At 42.2% G+C, this 21,794-nt stretch overlaps 1 protein-coding gene across 3 annotated transcripts in view; it reads left to right on the top strand.

The window, feature by feature from the left end:
• ARHGEF11 (Rho guanine nucleotide exchange factor 11) overlaps positions 1-21,794 on the top strand; it is a 787,362-nt gene that overhangs the window by 289,486 nt on the left and 476,082 nt on the right. For all 3 annotated transcript variants that reach the window (XM_069217872.1, XM_069217873.1, XM_069217871.1), the window contains exons 8-10: positions 1,767-1,886; positions 2,643-2,697; positions 18,402-18,472. In XM_069217872.1, coding sequence (XP_069073973.1) covers positions 1,767-1,886; positions 2,643-2,697; positions 18,402-18,472 — 246 coding nt within the window. The remainder of the gene's footprint in view (positions 1-1,766; positions 1,887-2,642; positions 2,698-18,401; positions 18,473-21,794) is intronic.

Below are 21,794 nucleotides of genomic sequence, written 5' to 3'. Positions count from 1 at the left end.
AAATAAAAAAAAACATTTTTTGGAAGAGAAGTTTGTTGCCAGTTTTTCTGGTATGTAACCAATCCAATGTCTGCTTTGCTCTGTCTGCTCCTATTGTACTGCAGGCCACAATGGTACAATTCTGTGATACTCATTGGAGCTTGTGCTTACTCTATAAAACTACATAAATACATAGGAATACTCTGCTGGCAATCAGAGTATCAGCAGTAGTGCATGCAATATCTGCATCCATAATTATTAGAAATCTTTTAATTATGACTGAACCAGATGCACAAGAGAATAATGAGTCTACATCAGTAGGAACTTTCAGAGGAATGACAAATAGTTAGAACTTTTCAGTTTGCTGTCAATATCTTGTGCACTCTCATTTTAGTCCTTTGGCCCTATACTTTTTTTATATGTCACAGATTGGCCAATGTCTAGTAATCATGATACGTTAAAGTCAGTAGCAATGTCATACCAGCTTCCTAAAGAAATGTATAATTACAGCAAATAATTTGTGCAACAAATTTAATATCTACTACCTAGAGATAGGGCTTTCACTTCAGGTCCCAAACCACTGATAGTTTGGGATGGGCAGACTATCCACTATTTTATGTCTTACAATGCTGCTTTTCATCCAGGGTATATGATAATGCATGTAACCCTTTTAAATTGTGCTGGTTTTGTTATAAAATTTCAATGTTTCTGCCATGCAGTGTTCGATGATTTAGAGATGAATTTTTAAGGATGATTTAAAAAAAAAAAAAAAGATAAGAATGTGACCCTTTACTCGGAACAGGTACTTTTGAGGCTGCATTTTTATTGTGAACAGTTGGTCGCTGTCATTTGAACTGGAGGGTGCATACTTCTGCTCTTCAAATTCAGTTCTGATAACACTCATAGAACACATACATTATAAATCAGATTTCATGATACCAGGATGTAACATCCATCATCACTACTTTTGTCAAATTTCAGATTTTCTTTTTTTTTTGCATAAAATTACAATTTGACCTGTAAGACCTACCATGAAATTATCAGTGTTAACCATATATTCTGTATTGTTACTGGCTCCTTAAACCGTCAGCCTACTGTAACCATCAGTCCATGTATAATAATCCTAACAAAACAATCTTAACAATTGAGACTTTTAGGTAGATCTGCAAATATCTTAGCACAATTCCTTCTGCAAATACTACTGTTGATACACAGATCTTATTTTTTAAGTCCAGTTTCTACAAGTAATAAGCTGATCATCTGATTTTATTGAGTGTTTTTCTGCGATCCTCCTCTTCTAGAATTTGTAAACATGAACACTATATCATTGATGAAAATAACTAGTCAAGTACCCCTTTTTCATATTTCTTTCCTTGATTAGCCTCTTCTTGTGGATCCATGTAGCCCAGGAGTACCTACATGGTCTTTCATCTAAACATTTTAATTCACCTTTAAATGGGAAAAGTAAGAGCCTGGGAAATGGTATGACAACTTGGTATTATATTACACCAGGCCACTGAAGGATTCTTCAAATAGAATACTGCACATTCGTGAGTAGAGACTCATTCAGTAACCTTTTTTACTGAGACTGTAACCTCCTTTTTTGTTAGTTTTTATTAAGGTCCGGTGCTATAGTTGGAAAGTCTTCTTTTTAGGTAAATCTCCATTGTGGGGGACTTTATGAGAATACATAATGAACATTGCGGTTAGGACAGAATAGATTGAGCATAGCAGGATACTTAATTAATGTGGTTGCAGCAGCTTTGTATTTCATCTTTTCGTTATAGAGTTTATGTGAAGTGTACAGCAGGAGTCCTGCTGCTCTCATTGAAGAGCAAATTGAGGGTGCCCGGCGGCGAGTTCATCAACTCCAGCTCAAGATTCGACAAGAAACAAGTGGACCAATGGTAGGGAAATGCCAGAAGCATCAGTTTCCGCCTCTAAACGTTATGCATGATATTTCATATTTCTCTTCTTTGTTTAGAAATATAGTATACTTCAAATCAAAATAAATATCCTCTTCCTAAGTTTGATTACCGTCTGGCTTTGCTGTTGCAATCTGCCTAAGATGTATTTTCATAGTGTGTCAAGCCACTCCTGATTTATAGTTAAAAGCACTGGTTTCAAGAATCTGTAGTGTAACCTTATCACCATAAGGTGTGGCCCAGCGTGACCGCGGATGTAGAGTCCTATGGGTGAAAAGATTAGTCTTTATCTAGAATGCCATCTTTAGGCCTAATTATCCTTTCATGGGCAATGTATTAACATTGGCTTAAATCTTCTTGACCCACCACAATATTGAGAGACATTTTAGTTTTGAATATTGAATTAACCATTGCAGTCTTGTTCACAAAGTGTCAGACTGCTAAGTGAATACTATGGTGTGAAAAGAAAAAAATACTTATTAGGATGCCTCCTTCACCAGTCGTCAGCCAAGATGCTAACCTGTTATTCTGTTCCAGACTTGGAGATGTGTTCCACCTTATTTCCTTGTGTCATTAGTAGCTTTCCATTTCTGTCTTCATTACCATATCCCTCTACCCTTCACTATTTGGTTCTACCCTTGTGATAAAGTAGACCTTCACTTTATACATATATGCATTAAATTGTTTACAAACAGTACCACATTGCAATGTTCAATATTGCTTTTGTTTGTGTTCCAGGAGGCAATGAGGTCCCAAAGTGACTCCAGCCCTGCTTGTCTTAGGGTAATTGAGGGTAAGTCACACACCTTCCTTCATTAAATTCCCACATCGATCTTTTACATATGTTCTATTTCTGCATCTCTAAAGGACTCAATACTTGTATTGCTTGATAAACCTTTGCATCAAAATCCAGCAAAATGCTGGTGCTCTATCATTCTACATGCTATCAACAAATGCAAACATCTCAGTTGACTGTAGTGGAACCGATTGTTGATGAGAGTCAGTTACAACTGTGCATCACCTTATCTTTGCGAGCAATATGATTTTATTAAGTGAAAGTGTAAGAATTAGTTGTACCACCTACACCCAGTGGTTCTGATCAAGCAGTTTTTAAGAATTGTGAAACTCAGCACCATGGTTTCTGAAGAGCTTTGAGATCGGCTGATGGAGATGCCAGCAGAATAATGTGGTCGCATTAGGGAGAAGTGTTCTGTCAACTGTAAGTTATATTCAGGTTGTTAACATTGGAGTTAGCAAGTCCACAACACATTCATAGTACAGCAAAACTATATAATTTCAAAAGGAAAATAAATCTGCTCAACTCTTATTTTTTAATTATATTAACAATAGTTAATTGTTAGCATACAGATTATAATGTCGTTAGATATACAGATGTTGAGTAATACCAAGTCTAATTTTTTAATGGAGAGAAGCAGCCGAAAGGTTTAAAAAGAGGTTGTATATCCATTTCCTCCATTAATTAATCTGCTATTAATAAAACCTTTTTAAAAAAGATGCAATATACTCAGATAAACCCTGCATCTTTAATAAATGAAGGTGAATTAAACCATATATTTGATGTGTAGTGAATCATAGGCCCTTCGATATGAACCATAAGGAAAACTGGACAGTCCAAAATAGGTAGGGGCAGCCACTTAATGCAACATTTAATGATCTGCATTAATCTATACATGTATGCCTGCAGCCTTTACCAATGTTGAGAGATATTGTAATGGAATGAAAGAATTGGCATACAACTGATAAAAGATAAAAAGTCTATATAAGAGGTTGAATCCAACCATAACCCAGTGCTTACTGTGACATGTATTCTGCCATTGTTTTACATTAGCATCAGTTTTGTCTTCTTTTGCTATTTTACTCACACTGCTTCTTCATTATTTTCAACTGATTCAGTATAATTCAAGTATGCTCTAGAGGTAAATCCTATTTGTAAATTGTACTTCAATGTCATTTAAAATACTGCTTCAGATTTTTTTTATTAGGTACTTCATAAGATTTCTAAAAACATTATTTGTGCCTATCCACACTCCATTTGTATCTGAAAATGCCCTCAACATAACCTGACTAATTTCAGCACAACCCACAACTTCCCAAAATGGTTTCTTTGTGGTTTTGGAATTTCTAGAGGAATCAATGTTGTCTATAGTTCTATCATATGATACAGGATTTTATTTTCAAAATATTTTTATTGATTTTGATAAACCAGTACAATAATATTCTGCCGCCAATTACATGTTTAGTATGACGTGCCCGAGTGTTTCCCTGCATGGCAGACAGTGCAACATTTCCAGGTTAAAGCCTCCTATAGGACTTTCATGCTAACCAGATTTTCTCCCATATCTTGTGGCAAACTCTCGACTCGTAGAACACCCTCTCCGGCAGCACGCACTAGTCAATGTCTCTTTCCCATTCTGCAGCCTAATCAACCCCCACCCCACAATCGTACCACTATTAATCCTAGTGCAAACCACAATTTTGGGTATTTGGCAGTTCACAGCGGTGATCTTTCATGTAGCTCTGCAACTGAACCTCAGAGACAGGGGTATCTTCAGATAAAGGGGTCAGCGCATAATGAAGACATGACGCTCTTTAGCAAGCAGACATTTCAGCACTTTGGCATGCAACACTTTAGGCCATCTAGAGCAAACATTTTTTCAGGCACTTTAGATATTTTAGGCACTCTGGACACTTTAAAAATGTCTCTGCTGCAGTATTAGGTGGACACGTTAGTTTTACTACTCTCCATGTAGGAAAACCACAGGGATAATGCAGCTAGCAACACACTGTAATCTTCAGAGATTGTGGTTTTAGCACTGTGCAATTTAAGGATTAAGGGCCATATGTACCAACGCATTTTTCCATAGACACAGAATGGGTAAAACCCTTTGATAGATCTTGGCCTAAATACCTTAAGATGGCCATTAGGATAATTTAGAGTGCTGGTTTGGTGTCTGCTATTTTTGGGTTCAGCACTAAGCAACACTGTTTATATGAAATGGTAAATCTTGTACAAATTCTATACTCTGCCCAGCACTGCATTTAATCATGATACACACTGCATCCTATTTTTATGCTGTATGCTTTCTGTGTATCACTTATGTATTATTTGTGATGTCATGGGTGGACAATTAACAAACTCGTGTGGCTTATTCAGAATTCTAGGGCTCTCTAGATGTGTGGGAAGATTAAGGGGCTGGCCTGTAATGAGTGGTAATCAATCTCAAAGAGACTTACTGAGATGAGTGAGTAGTGGATTCAGAGTATGAAATTAAAGGCTGCATTGTTTAACGGTAATGGTCTGTATAAGAAACAGAAAGTGACAGCACTTGAAGTTTGAATAAAAGCCTACCCTCCAGAAATCGCTTTGATTCAAGAGACCCACTTCAGGGAAGGTTCAAAGAAAAATTCTGGAATGTTCAAAAATTGGCCGAGTTTGAGTGCATATCTAGTGTTAAGGCCGCTCACAGGGGCGTGGCAATCTACGTAAGTAAGTACTTTAGGTTTGATGCTAGTGCTTTCCAACCAGATGGGGAGGGTACGTGGGCATGGATCAGCTGGCAAATTAATGGTGCCAGAGTCATATTCGCTACTATCTACTATCCCTATTGAGTTCTATAGGAAGTTCCTGCCTCCCTTGAATCAATAGATTCTGAATCTTAGTAATCACATTTTAAAAGGCTGTAACATTCCTCCATCATTTAATACCGCTATTGTAGTGAGTTTTCTTAAAGGGTAAGAATCCAGAAAACATAAATTCATACAGGCCAATTAGCTTTTTAAACACTGACTATGAAATTGTTATAAAATTATGTTCGATGGCATCTGTCGCTGTAGATACGCATGTTCTGCAATAGCTCGCCATCTGGTGTTGGGCCGGAGTGTTACAAGTTGTTTTTGTTCGAAGAAGTCTTTCGAGTCACGGGACCGAGTGACTCCTCCTTTTGTCTCTATTGCGCATGGGCGTCGACTCTATCCTCGATTGTTTTTTTTCCGCCATCGGGTTCGGACGTGTTCCTGTCGCTCCGAGTTTCGGAATGGAAAATTAGCTAATTTCGGAAGATTTTCGTCGGTATTGTTGCGTTCGGGATCGGCGTACTTCCATTCAACACCGCATCGAAGATCGAACAGCTCCGGTGCCCTTCGGGGTAGTTTTTTCGATCCTCCGTCGGGGCCTGGTCGGCCCGACCGCGTGCTGAAGAACGCCGATGGAACGGACCCCGTTTCGTTTCTGCCCCAAATGCCACAATAAATACCCCTACACAGACCAACACTTGGTCTGCAACCTGTGCCTGTCACCTGAGCACAGCGAAGACACCTGCGAGGCCTGTCGTGCGTTCCGGTCCCGAAAAACACTCCGAGACCGTCGAGCCAGAAGACTTCAGATGGCGTCCGCACCGACAGCCCACCGGGAGTTCGAGGAACAGGAAGAGGAAGGTACCTTCTCGATCCAAGACTCCGACTCCGAAGGATTCGACGATACACAAACCGTGAGTAAGACGTCGAAAACCACACAGAGGAAGATTTACAAGGCCCAGGGGACGCCACTGCCACCAGGCCATGGCTCGACCCATAAATTCGGTGACCGACCATCGGCACCGAAAAAGGCCCAAACAGTGCCGAGATCGTCCGACTCCGGTCGAGACACCGGCACGCAGCCTTCTCGGGACCGAGAAAGTGCTGGAGACAAGCCTCGACACCGAGATGCCGGTGTGGACACGGCTCGACGCCGAGACAGCGGCACAGAAACAGATCGACGCCGAGAGGTTTCGGCCCCGAAAAGGAAAAAAGTCACCTCGGAGCCGAAAAAACACGCAGACAAAGTTTCGATGCCGAAACAAACTGCAAGCGAGCCAGCTTCAGGCTCTTATACAGAAGAGCACTCGCTAACCTCCCAAATGCAGAAGCATAGGTTTGAGGAAGAGCTACAAGCAACTGATGTGGACCATACGCAAAAGCGTATCTTCATTCAGCAGGGGACAGGAAAAATAAGCACCCTTCCCCCCATTAGGAGAAAGAGGAGGTTGGAGTTCCACACGGAACAAACACCACAACCAAAAGTGGTGAAAAGAGTTACACCACCACCCTCACCTCCGCCCGTGATTGACGTTTCACCAGCACAAACTCCATCACACTCCCCAGCTCACACCACCATGAGCCAGGGTGACCAAGATCAGGACGCATGGGACCTATACGACGCCCCAGTGTCAGATAACAGTCCGGAGGCATACCCTGCGAAGCCATCTCCACCAGAAGACAGCACCGCGTACTCTCAAGTGGTGGCTAGAGCAGCACAATTTCACCACGTAAGCCTCCACTCAGAACAGGTCGAGGATGATTTCTTATTCAACACACTCTCCTCCACCCACAGCTCATACCAAAGCCTGCCTATGCTCCCTGGTATGCTCCGCCACGCAAAAGACATCTTTAAGGAGCCGGTTAAAAGTAGGGCAATCACACCAAGGGTAGAAAAAAAGTATAAGCCGCCTCCTACGGACCCGGTTTTCATCACTACACAGCTGCCACCAGACTCTGTCGTTGTAGGAGCAGCTAGGAAAAGGGCCAACTCGCACACATCTGGAGATGCACCACCCCCAGATAAAGAAAGCCGCAAGTTTGATGCAGCTGGTAAAAGAGTCGCAGCACAAGCTGCAAACCAGTGGCGCATCGCAAACTCCCAGGCACTACTTGCGCGCTATGACAGAGCCCACTGGGACGAGATGCAACATCTCATTGAACATCTGCCCAAGGACTTACAAAATAGGGCAAAACAAGTGGTTGAGGAGGGACAGGCCATCTCCAACAACCAGATCCGCTCCTCCATGGACGCTGCAGATACAGCTGCACGGACAATTAATACATCTGTAACTATCAGAAGGCATGCATGGCTCCGAACGTCTGGATTTAAACCAGAGATTCAACAAGCAGTTCTCAATATGCCTTTTAATAAAAAAGAACTGTTCGGTCCAGAAGTGGACACAGCGATTGAGAAACTCAAAAAAGATACGGACACTGCCAAAGCCATGGGCGCACTCTACTCCCCGCAGAGTGGAGGGAATTACAGCTCATTCCGTAAAACGCCCTTTCGAGGGGGGTTTCGGGGTCAAAGCACACAAGCCAGCACCTCACAAGCCACACCGTCCAGTTACCAAGGACAGTATAGAGGAGGTTTTCGGGGACAATATAGAGGAGGGCAATTCCCTAGAAATAGAGGAAGATTCCAAAGCCCCAAAACCCCTACTACTAAACAGTGACTCACATGTCACTCACCCCCTCCACACAACACCAGTGGGGGGACGAATAGGTCATTATTACAGAGCATGGGAGAAAATCACTACAGACACTTGGGTTCTAGCAATTATCCAACATGGTTATTGCATAGAATTTCTACAATTCCCTCCAAACATACCACCAAAAGCACAAAATTTAACAACACACCATTCCAATCTCCTGGAGATAGAAGTGCAGGCACTATTGCAAAAGAATGCAATCGAATTAGTGCCAAACACACAAATAAACACAGGAGTTTACTCACTGTACTTTCTGATACCAAAGAAGGACAAAACACTGAGACCAATCCTAGACCTCAGAGTAGTGAACACTTTCATCAAATCAGACCACTTCCACATGGTCACACTACAAGAAGTATTGCCATTGCTAAAGCTGCACGATTACATGGCCACTTTAGACCTCAAGGATGCTTATTTCCATATACCAATACACCCATCGCACAGGAAATACCTAAGGTTTGTATTCAAAGGAATACATTACCAATTCGAGGTACTGCCTTTCGGATTAACAACCGCACCAAGAGTCTTTACCAAATGTCTAGCGGTAGTCGCAGCACACATAAGAAGGCAGCAAATACATGTGTTCCCATATCTAGACGACTGGCTAATCAAGGCCCATTCGTTAATAGAGTGCTCAAATCACACAAATCATATCATACAAACCCTCTTCAAACTAGGGTTCACCGTCAATTTCACAAAATCCAAAATTCTGCCACGCAAGGTACAACAATACCTAGGAGCCATAATAGACACATCAAAAGGAGTAGCCACTCCAAGTCCACAAAGAATTCAAAATTTCAACACCATCATACAACGCATGTATCCAACACAAAAGATACAAGCAAAGATGGTATTACAACTCCTAGGCATGATGTCATCATGCATAGCCATTGTCCCAAACGCAAGACTGCACATGAGGCCCCTACAACAATGCCTAGCATCACAGTGGTCTCAAGCACAGGGTCACCTTCTAGATCTGGTGTTAATAGACCGCCAAACTTACCTCTCGCTTCTGTGGTGGAACAACATAAATTTAAACAAAGGGCGGCCTTTCCAAGACCCAGTGCCACAATACGTAATAACAACAGATGCTTCCATGACAGGGTGGGGAGCACACCTCGATCAACACAGCATACAAGGACAATGGAACGTACATCAAACAAAACTGCATATCAATCACCTAGAACTTCTAGCAGTTTTTCAAGCACTAAAAGCTTTCCAACCAATAATAGTTCACAAATACATTCTCGTCAAAACAGACAACATGACAACAATGTATTATCTAAACAAGCAGGGGGGGACGCACTCCACGCAGTTAAGCCTGCTAGCACAAAAAATTTGGCATTGGGCAATTCACAACCAAATTCGCCTAATTGCACAGTTTATACCAGGGATACAAAATCAACTCGCAGACAATCTCTCTCGAGATCACCAACAGGTCCACGAATGGGAAATTCACCCCCAAATTCTGAACACTTATTTCAAACTCTGGGGAACACCTCAGATAGACTTGTTTGCAACAAGGGAGAACGCAAAATGCCAAAACTTCGCATCCAGATACCCACACAAACAATCCCAAGGCAATGCCCTATGGATGAACTGGTCAGGGATATTTGCTTACGCTTTTCCTCCTCTCCCTCTCCTTCCTTACCTGGTAAACAAACTCAGTCAAAGCAAACTCAAACTCATATTGATAGCACCAACTTGGGCAAGGCAACCCTGGTACACAACGCTGCTAGACCTATCAGTGGTACCCTGCATCAAATTGCCCAACAGGCCAGATCTGTTGACACAGCACAACCAAAAGATCAGGCACCCAGATCCAGCATCGCTGAATCTAGCAATCTGGCTCCTGAAATCCTAGAATTCGGGCACTTACAACTTACCCAAGAATGTATGGAAGTCATAAAACAAGCCAGAAGGCCATCCACCAGGCACTGCTATGCAAGTAAATGGAAGAGGTTTGTTTGCTACTGCCATATTAATCAAATACAACCATTACACACAACTACAGAACAGGTAGTGGGTTACTTGCTTCACTTACAAAAATCTAACCTAGCTTTCTCTTCCATTAAGATTCACCTTGCAGCAATATCTGCATACCTGCAAACTACCTATTCAACTTCCCTATATAGGATACCAGTCATTAAAGCATTCATGGAGGGCCTTAGGAGAATTATACCACCAAGAACACCACCTGTTCCTTCATGGAACCTAAATGTTGTCCTAACTAGACTTATGGGTCCACCTTTTGAACCCATGCACTCCTGCGACATACAGTTCCTAACCTGGAAGGTGGCATTTCTCATCGCCATTACTTCCCTAAGAAGAGTAAGCGAGATTCAGGCGTTTACTATACAGGAACCTTTTATACAACTACACAAAAATAAAGTCGTCCTAAGAACCAATCCTAAATTTTTGCCAAAGGTTATTTCACCGTTCCATCTAAATCAAACAGTGGAACTTCCAGTGTTCTTTCCACAGCCAGATACCGTAGCTGAAAGGGCACTACATACATTAGATGTCAAAAGAGCATTAATGTATTACATTGACAGAACAAAAAACATCAGAAAGACTAAACAACTCTTTATTGCATTTCAAAAACCTCACGCAGGAAACCCAATTTCAAAACAAGGTATAGCCAGATGGATAGTTAAATGCATCCAAATCTGCTACCTTAAAGCTAAACGACAGCTGCCCATTACACCAAGGGCACACTCAACCAGAAAGAAAGGTGCTACCATGGCCTTTCTAGGAAACATCCCAATGCAAGAAATATGTAAGGCAGCCACATGGTCTACGCCTCACACATTCACCAAGCACTACTGTGTAGACGTGTTATCCGCACAACAAGCCACAGTAGGTCAAGCCGTATTAAGGACATTATTTCAGACTACTTCCACTCCTACAGGCTGATCCACCGCTTTTGGGGAAATAACTGCTTACTAGTCTATGCAGAACATGCGTATCTACAGCGACAGATGCCATCGAACTGAAAATGTCACTTACCCAGTGTACATCTGTTCGTGGCATCAGTCGCAGTAGATTCGCATGTGCCCACCCGCCTCCCCGGGAGCCTGTAGCAGTTTGGAAGTTACCTTCAATTATTTATATATGTATCATCTCAACCTTAAATAGGTGCATACTTAGTCACTCCATTGCATGGGCACTATTACTACAATTCAACTCCTACCTCACCCTCTGCGGGGAAAAACAATCGAGGATAGAGTCGACGCCCATGCGCAATAGAGACAAAAGGAGGAGTCACTCGGTCCCGTGACTCGAAAGACTTCTTCGAACAAAAACAACTTGTAACACTCCGGCCCAACACCAGATGGCGAGCTATTGCAGAACATGCGAATCTACTGCGACTGATGCCACGAACAGATGTACACTGGGTAAGTGACATTTTCATTCCTAATCGTATGAGTAGAGTAATCGGTGCATTAATAGGGACCCATATGGCTTCATTGTAGTTAGATAATTATCCACAAACTTGTTAACTGAGACTTGAACCTCTTAAACAGCAGCATGTCCCGGCCCAAGTCCTAATATTAGATGCTGAAAAGGCTTTTGATTTGGTCTGATGGAAGAGGCTTTTCTGTATTTTAGAGAAATTTGTGTTTTCCCGAGAATTTATACAGTTTTACACAGAGTTTATCAGGGGGGGGGGGGGTCATTTGCACAATTATTAATGCATTTGGTTGACAAAGGTGTAAACAAGGTTAAATATGGAAAAAGACAGAGATGCCCCCTCTCCCCTATATTATTTGCCATTTTTATAGAGCCAGTTGCTATTACAATAAGAGAAGACTAAGAAATAGAACCACCCTTTGGTGGTTGTCCAAAGTTAAACTGTTCGCAGGTGATGTAACACTTATTTAATCAAGTTTGGGTATCCAGTAAAAGGCTTTTAATATATTTCACTAATTTCAATTGGTGGGTGGGTATCAAGAGGCTAAAACTGAAACTCTTTTATGTAATTGCACTATACACTTTCTTCAGAGCTCCGTCCTCTGTTAAAAAAAATCAATCCCAAGAGAGATCTTTGTATATATACCACAGAGAACAGCAACAGTCTTTTTGTTTTAAATTATATGCCATTAGTTGAGAGAATCAAAGTGCTCTTTTTTTCAAAGTTGACTATTCTGCCCATATTTTTAATGGGCAGAGTTGTGCTGATACAGATGTCTGTTTCACTTCTCTTTACTTTTTCATTCACCACTTTGCCCTGTGTTCTACAAAATGAAAGTTTTGAAAGATATAGAAGGAATGTTTTCCACATTTATTTGGGCCAATAAAACATCTTGAATAGCAATAAGCATTCTGTGCAAGTCAGGAAAAATCTGTATAAATAGGCAATAAGCATTCTCTATAAGTCGGGGCTCTAGCACTGCCCTATTTGAGAGAATATTATTTTGCAAGTTGTGCACATTTCTCCAGTTGATTTTTTTAAACTCTCCAGGTGCGAGAGACCAATATACAATATTTTTTTGGACTTAATACTGATGGAATATAAGATAAATGATTTCCTACATTTCACCAAATCACCAAAAAAGGTCCGATATAAGCATTTGCAATGGCTGTTAAAAAGAAAAGAACAGTTGTATAAATACTATGCGATTCCAGTTATTCATGGCCCAACTAAACTAGCAGATATTGTTATAGGACCTTATCTGTCCTTAGGTGGGAGATGATTGGATACTATGCTGTGGGTGCATTTTTTAAAATCACAATACTGGGGAAGTATGGGCGGATATGGAACAAGCCATCAGACATGCAAAAGCATCGATCCAGTGGTCTTTTGTGCAAATCGCACATTTTTTAAAGAGCTGGATCCCATAATAATCTGGATAAGTCTGGGGCTAATGGAGGATTTATTAGAGACCAGTACATGTAGATCTGTCAACTATTGGAAGACTACGCTTTTAAATTATAAAGAAGTTGAGGTGTTTAGTAAAGCACAACAGAGGTGGTAGTCAAGGGAGGAAATGTGTATTGCGATAGAGACCTGAAATAAGACAAACATACAATTTCTTCCTATTTGGGGGGGGGGATCTCTGCCATATGCAATTCTATACGAAGTGGCTACTGTATAGGACGCCAGCCATACTGATTAAAATGAATTCTCAGATACTGATCAAGTGCCTTAGTGCTCAGCGGATGTTTGGCCGTTGGACTCATATTTTTTGGAATTGCCCTAAGCTAGGGAAGTCACCTTTATATTTGGCACAAGATTGAACAATTGAAAGCAAGTATTACAAATGGCCAAATTTTATTCTATAACTATTTGATAGCTGAAACATAAAAATAATTCTCTATTTGGTAGTACCCACCCTTCTACCTTATATATTCCTTATATTTGTATCTAAATATTTTCTTGTGATTGATCGGGTCTTTTCATTCCATATAAACAGTGTTGTCAGTGGATGTATTATTTTCAGATTCCTTATCTTAGAATATCCCACAGGTGTCAGTCTGGATCAGTTGATTTTTCTCTACCATTAGCCTTGCACGCCATCAGGTGGCTTTGGTAGGCTCTGCGTCCGTCGTCATGCTTGCCGGATATGATGTTGTAGGACCTATATTGGCACCACCCTGCATGCTGACGTCAGTTCTTTTCTTTCTGCGCCAGCCTACGTGCAGATCTGAAGAAGAGCTACCCCTACAGTCACTTTTTGGGTGGACTTTTCAGCTTTTGTCAAAGCTTTTTGGACATTCTGGTGTGTCAAGATGTCGTCATTTAAGACTGGATTTAAACCTTGCGAATTCTGTCAGCAGATGAAGTCCGTGACGGGTCCTCACCTCGTGTGTCTCTGGTATTTGGAGTGCGACCACGACCCGAATCAGAGTGCTATGCCACGAACCCAAAGGCTTTGAGGTGGCACTCCCTAATGCTACTTGTGGCCCAGAGCTCCCTCCTGGTCTCGGTTGATTGGATGTCCCAAGACCTCTTGCGGAGCCCACACTCTTTGTCATCCTATTCCAAGTCCCCGGGACGTTCGGGTAAGCATGAGAAGAAGTCGAAGGTGTGCCAGCATTCTTTGTCTTCGTCTTGTCGGTCGGCTGGCACAATGCTGGAAAAGGAGCGTTGTCTCTCTAGGCCCCCGTCCTTGGAGCCTGCTTCTGGGTCAGCTGTGCGCCTCCCTGAGTTTGCGGCAGCTAAAGCCACCCCTGCTCAAATGCATGAGCTTCACTAGGCCACGCCCCTTATCTTTGGGGCCCTCCGAGATCAGGCAGGAGATGTCAAAGCTACATCTTGCCAGGGGTGGGAGGGTCGTTCACATTCAGGGCGCTTCGCTTTGGGTTGACTGCTTGGGGAGACTGCAGGTTAAAAACACCACCCACTGTAGGCCATGGCTAGGCGTGTTGGAGCAGCGGTCAAGGATCCTCGCTGAGGGCCCAAATATAGATCAGGGGAATGTGGAGGGCTAATTGAGGACCTTTACGGCTAGTGAGGGTCCGCTATGTGGGAGGATTGGATATAATGAAGCAGCCAGGCAGGGGGCTCCTGAATCGCCCGTCTGCGGTCTTGAAGGACCTGGCCACACCCCTTGTTTCTCATTTAATATCAGTTCAGCTTAAGTTCTATTTTACCTTCAATATTTATTTACCAAGGCAGGCTAACAATTTAATATCAATTTAACTTAAGCTTCATTTTTCTGAACACAGGTTTCACTCGTACATGCTAGGGAAATAATTGTAATTAGAACACACTAAGGGTACTTCCTGTTACGTAGAACAATCAATTTTTCTGGATTTAAAAAAACCTTTTGCCTCAGCATTGACACAATTATTGGAAAAATTGAATTTTCCACCAGTGAGCAACTACAAATAGATCCAATTGGATCTTGGCCACATTTATATTTTTTCACTCAAATATTTATTACTCATAGAGGTGTTTATTTAAGTGTACCTTCCCTTTTAGGTGCATTGATCTCATCTTTTAGGTTCACCTTCCTAAATTATTCAGGTTAGACCCTCTAAAACTTTGGATTTTGGTCATTGGCACATCTAATTCTTTCTAACAGACATTTATATAAACAATGCTTATGGCATACCCATAGTAAATTCACACTGCCTTAGTATTAATCATAATACAATTAGACTATACCAATTAGTTAATGGCCTAACCATCTATTTTATTATGTAGTTTCAGGTGATTGGAATGGTCTGTAATAGGTAAAACAGAGAGGTGCATTGTATACCTATTGTAGACCAGATTGCCATTGCGGAAATGAGTTCTAGAATCTGTGTTCAGTGCATTAGGCCTTCTGTGGTACTGGTTATACTTTCCTTGAGAGCAAGTTTTAAATCTACATTCCAGGGTGATACCTTTGGTAGACCTCTGCACTCTGGGTCAGGATCTCTCATCTTTGCCACAGTGGGTCAGGAGGGTACTCCTTAGTCCCTCACAGTTCTAGACTGCATTCTCTACAGTTGTTTCAATCACAACTCTTCTATATTTTTGCCAGAATCAGAATGCTTGACATTAGTCTTTCTAGTTTGGTCCTTGCATTAGAGCAGGGCCGGCTTTAGGACTGGTGGCGCCCTGTGCAACAGTTTATTGTGCCCCCCACCCCATGACCTCTTCCTTGGTTTCACTCACTACCACCTGGCAAATGTGATCCTCATCTCCAATCGCTCCCCTTTCACATACATTAAAGCATTTTAAAGCTCTTGTAAAGGAAGGCTTTACTAATCCACTCAGCTAGCCATATAAAATATAGGTGCATATTTAAGAGCCCCTAGCGCCATTCTAACGGCAAATTAGCATCATTTTTTTACGCTAATGTGGCGTTAGAAGGACCAAAATGGTGTGACATATTTACAAAGTGCCACTTTGTATCCCTTTGCGCTACATTATGCCTGCGCAGGCACAATGTACGCAAAGGTGGCATTCCCCCGTTGGGTGTGGGGGTCAAAAAAATGGCGCAAAGAAATCTAACAGATTTGTTTGCTTCATTTTTTTCCGGCAGTTTTAATGCCTGCTCAGAGCAGGCATTAAAAAGAGGCGTCTGTTGGTTACAATGGGCCCCCTGAGAGCTTTGCAGGATTAGCATTTAAAAAAATGACGGTAATCCTGCAAAGCGCCTGACTAGCATACAAAAATTCTGACGCTAGTCCCCTAACTACTGCAGTGGTGTGCCGTATTTGAAATATGACACACACATGGTGGCATTAGGGGACCGCTAAGGGGTGCAAGAAAAGTGGCGGAGCACTGTATGCAGTGCACTTTTTTCAAATATGCCCCATAGAGTAGTGCTTAATTTGTAAATAAAAAGGTGCTGATGCCTAAAGCTCTCCTATTAAACACATGGCTGCTGCAATGAAATGTGAGAACACGTAATTCAGAGGCAGCGTAATCCTGAAGCCATCTCGGGCCTCTTCAGTCCATTTACAGGCACTCCCTGCCCCTTCAGCTCGGATTTCTGTTTTTTCCCGTTGTAACGCTTTTTCGTTTTTCTCTTCCTCCGTCTTTCCCATATATGTCTTTTTCTTGCAGTAAATGCTTGAGGCACAAAAATAAGCGCTGGCCCTCAAAAATAACAAAACAAGCACAAATTAAGCACTGCCATAGGGGCATATTTAAAAGCCCCTTGTGCCATTCTAACGCCACATTATTGTCATTTTTTTTACACTAATGTGGCGTTAAAAGGCTAAAAACCTACATGCATTGTGCCACTTTGTAACCCTTTGCACTACATTATGCCTCACCAGGCATAATCTATGCAAAGGGGGCTTCCTCCCGTTAGGGGGACAAAAAAAATGATGCAAGGAAGTCTGTCAGATTTCTTTGTGTAATTTTTTTTTTCCGAAACTGTTAACGCCTGCTCAGAGCAGGCATTAAAAGGAGGCTTCCATTGGTTACAATGGGCTTCTGGGTGCTTTGCAAGATTAGTGTCAACATTTTTGATGCTTATCCTGCAAAGCGCCGGACTAGCGTAAAATGTTCTAACACTAGTCCCCTAACTATTGCCATGGTGCACCGTATTTTAAATATGACCCACCCATGGTGGCGTTAGGGTGGCGCTAAGGGGTACAAGAAAAGTGGCGCTGCACTGTGTGCAGCGCCACTTTTCTTAAATATGCCCCATAGTTCTGTTTTTTGCAGCAAGAATATTAACCCTCTATGCTACTGTATGTTGATTCAAAGCTACCACTAGGCAAAACTCAGGAACATTAATCACAAGAGGTGTCTTGACCTTTTAATTGTTTCTTGATGGCTAAACGCACAGGGAACTTTTCAGCAGGTGTTTTTAAATCCAAAGTTTCGGAAGTTATTTCTAAACACTGCGCCCCCCTGAGTTCAGCCCTTGGTGCGGTCGCACCGCCCAAAAGCCGGCCCTGCATTAGAGAGGGTGCTTTCTTAGCTCCCAGGCTCCATCTTGTGTTAAGGCATGCTTCACAACATAAACATATCTGAAACACAAGCAAGCAGATGTTTGAAGCTGTGTTTTACTAGCTTGGACACTAGATGATAAGCAAGGCAAGTTAATCTACTCCAGTGACAGTCTACTAAAATTGTTATCTAAGTGAATTCAAGTGGCTGATTACTTATGTAAGCAATGCACCTTGTGTGTTCTAACAGTGTAAGCCCAGTTTACCCAGAGTACCATGCATACTACTTAGCTTCATATTTATTTTCTATTTGATTGGGCCAGTTCCATCCGATGTACAATATTAGGATTATAATAGTAAGCTATGTTGTTATGACAGCCAGTAAAGTGAAATATACCCGTGCTATTTACTGTTCTTTTCCTTTGCTTGCAACAGTCTTCAGTTTTTTATTGAAACATGTGGCACAGTTAATGCATGTTATCGACAACCACCAGTGTGGTTACTGGTTTGCTTCTATGTGAAAGTTAGTCCTGTCAGTTATATAGACATTCAGGCTGTGCAAAACTGTACTCTGCATATTGTAGGTGACAGAGCCCTTACTTTATCTTTGCAGTGTTGCACATTATTGTTGTACCAACCTGTTGTTTGATTTTGCCAGTAAATGTGTACGAATAGGACTACTTTTCTTTGACAAAGGGCCAGGATTTAGCGTTTTAGACATTCTAGGCTCTGTTTATTCTCCGATCCAGTGATTTTATATGGCACAGCAAGTATTTTCAATTTCAGATGTTGTAATTTTGCTGTATTCTTTTTTTGTGTGTATCTGTGTCTCTGTTTCCTGTTGAAGGGCGGCTCTCAATGGATTCACAAGACAGCGGCCTGGACTCTGGCACAGAACGGTTCCCTTCCATCAGTGAGGTCAGAGCATAGCAAAGTCATTATACTATATGACAAATATGTGTTTGTGTCACTACCAAGATAGAGAACTTGAATTTGTTATAAATTCACTCTTCTTTCTTAGATGTACACTATATCCTTTGTGTCCGGACTGCAAATGTCTTGGAACATCATTCCACTTTTTCCCTTCTAGTTGTGCAAGTTATCAGATGATTCTTAGTAGATGATTCAGTTTCTTTCAATCTTCTGTAAGCTGTCTTGAATAGAAGTTTCTATTCTTGAAGTTGGTATATCTTACAAAAGGCGTAATTTGTCAGGTTGTTAATTGGGGCAGAAGTTCGGAGTGGGGGGTAACTGAAAATAATAAAATGATGGTTGCAGTCCAGATGCAAATGACGACTGTATCTGCATCTTTAAGCCCAAAACTATTAAAATGTTTTTTGTTTTGTTTTTGAGAAACAAAATGTTTGTCAGTAGATAATAGCTTTTGTGAGCTGACAAACACTTAAAAAACATTAATTATATTTTTAGAAGGCAAGACTGCAAAAATATTCAGATATGTAATTCATTTGGACATTACAAGATGCTTTTGGAGTAAATTTATGTTCAATTGCATGTGTAGCTATAGATATACATGTGCTGCATACTCCTGCCATCTAGTATTGGGTCCAGATGTGTGCAAGTTGTTTTTCTTCAGAGAAGTTGCTCAAGTCACAAGATAAAACCACTGCTTCTCTCGATGATATTGCGCATGGGCATCAAGCCCATTGTTAGATTCATTTGTTTCTGCAATCAGGTTCGGAGGTGTTCTTTGGTGCTCCGGTTTGAGTCTGTTTTCGGGCTCCCCTCAGTCTGTTGTAAACCTCTATACTCGTCTGTACTGTTTTCACTCTTGCCCTTCGAAAGCAGAAGAAAATCGTCATCTGTCTATTCAAAGTATTCCAGTTTCGGCCTTTGGGCCTTGCCTGTTCAGACCTCCTTTCTCATCTCTTCGGATTCAACCTACAATGTGTTGCTAATGGAACCGACTCAGTTTTGGTTCTGTTCCAGCTGCCACCAAGATACTCACACACTGACGTCTCGCAGGTCTGCTGCTTGTGACTGTCTTCCGATCACAAAGAGGAGACTTGTGAGGCCTGCTGATCTTTTCAATCGAAGAAAACATTGCGGGATCATCAAGTGCATCGGAAGGAAATGCAGCATAGAGATCTGGAAGAGACACCCGACATCTTTGGTCACCATGATGTCGAACAAGAGGAAGAACTGCACGAAGCCTCAGCAGCAGAGGAGGTGGCTCTTTACATCCTGTATTCCGAATCAGACTCAAAAGTTTAATTCGGCTTGGTCATCTAAGATCATCTTTGAGGACAGCGCTCAGGGAGTACCCATGCCCCTGTCCAGCCTTGGTTAAGACTGAAATTACTGCTCCTGGGCCACCTTTGCCGATAGGCCATGGGGAGCACCGAAGATCTTCTAGAGATGACCTGCCCTCGAGCCTGGCACTGAAAGCCAAGCCTGAAATCTAGCTCTGCCCTACTGAGCTGACCAGTCTCTGTGCCGAGCCAACCATCTACCTCATTGGCTCCGTGCACCCCAGCTTCCACCTCTTCGGCTCCGACCACCTAGGCTGCAAAACAGAGACCAATTTCGGCACCAGAACCGATCCTAGAGACTGACCGAAGAATTCAATCCAAAGAAAAGAAGATCATCATTCAGCCTTCTTCCGGTTGGATCTTGGAAAGGCAGTTGCCTATTCCATCCGAGCTCCAGCTTTCTTTTAGGAAGGCCATTGATATTCCTGCACTTCCAAAAAAGGACATTACCACCAGTCCTATTTGGCCATCTTTGTCTCCTTCTCCACCACCTGCCTCTCCACTACCACCTCATTCATCACATCACTCACTTGGTGATAAGGCTAACATTACTCCACTGAGCTCCCCACAATCTTACATTGGGCATCAGGGAGGAGAAGATCACGCAGGTCAACATCCTACAGATACATGGGAAACTTACGACATTGACTCTACTGGAGATACTGACTCAGACTTATAGCCAGCAAAGCCTTCACCCCTGGATGATGCAACATCCGTCCAAGAACTCATAGCTAGGATGCCTAGATATCACCAGGCCCCTTTACACAAAGATCCGATTGAAGATATTTTTTCGACACACTCTCAGCTTCCACTAGGGCATGTCAATATCTACCCATGTTGAAGGGGATTCTCTGCCACTCCAATGAGATATTTAAAGGTATGGTGTGGGCACAACTTAATACACATAGGGTGGATAAAAAGTACAAAGCTGCACCCTCAGACCTACCTTACATCAAATGACAACTACCCCCAGACTCACTGGTGGTATCTAATGCCCGCAAAAGAGGACATTCGCAGACAATAGCGAATGTCCTTCAACCAGAAAACTCACTAATGTGTCGGGGAAAAGACTTTCAGCACAAGCAGTGAACCAATGGCTAATTGCTAACACTCAAGGGTTGTTTACAAGGTATGACAGGGCCCACTGGGACGAAATGGAGGAACTCCTCCAACATCATAAAAAAGAGTTAATCACATTGTTCAGGAGGGAAAGCTTATTTCCAATAACAATCAGATGTGCCCTAGACTTAGAGGACAAGGCTGCCAGGTTTATCAGTACCAACTACTGCTGCGCAGGCACGCTTGGTTATGCATATCTGGCTTTAAGCCAGAAGTGGAACAGACACTTCTGAATGCCCCTTTTGATCAGCAACATCTGTTTGGTCCCCAGGTGGACCAAACACTAGAAAGAATGAAAAAGGACACAGGGGTTGCAAAATACATGGGGGTGTTACAAACCCTTCCTTGTGGTTTCTTTTGATGCCCCACATATAAGCAGGGCAGCAAGATTACACCCTTGGATGCCTTTACCTCCTCCTAAAGGCAACAGCATCACACCTCCGCTTCAAGGGGATACTACAGAGGCACGTATAGAGGAAACAATTCCAGGGCTGTGGAAACGGTACGTCCCTTCGCCATGCTCCCTCCACCTCACAACAGTTACTCTTTCCTCATTCTCCCCTAATCCTTTAACACCAGTTGGGGAAAGACTTCAACACATATTACAAATGGGAAAACATTACAACAGATGAGTGGGTGTTGAATATTATCCAACATGGTTGTTGTCTGGACCTCATAAAAACATCTCCAAACATCCAAACTTACAGACAAACAGTCCATAGAACATTTAACCTTGCTCAAACAGGAGGTACAGGCTCTCCTGCTCAAAGGAGCCAAAGAGCCTGTCCCTCTTCAACAGCAAGGCACAGGAGTATATTCCCTATACTTTGTCATTCCCCAAAAAGACTGTT

The sequence above is a fragment of the Pleurodeles waltl genome, chromosome 12, assembly GCF_031143425.1.
Source record: "Pleurodeles waltl isolate 20211129_DDA chromosome 12, aPleWal1.hap1.20221129, whole genome shotgun sequence".
Taxonomy (NCBI): domain Eukaryota; kingdom Metazoa; phylum Chordata; class Amphibia; order Caudata; family Salamandridae; genus Pleurodeles; species Pleurodeles waltl.
The sequence above is the reverse complement of the archived record's forward strand: the minus strand, read 5'-3'. Positions and strand labels throughout refer to the sequence as shown.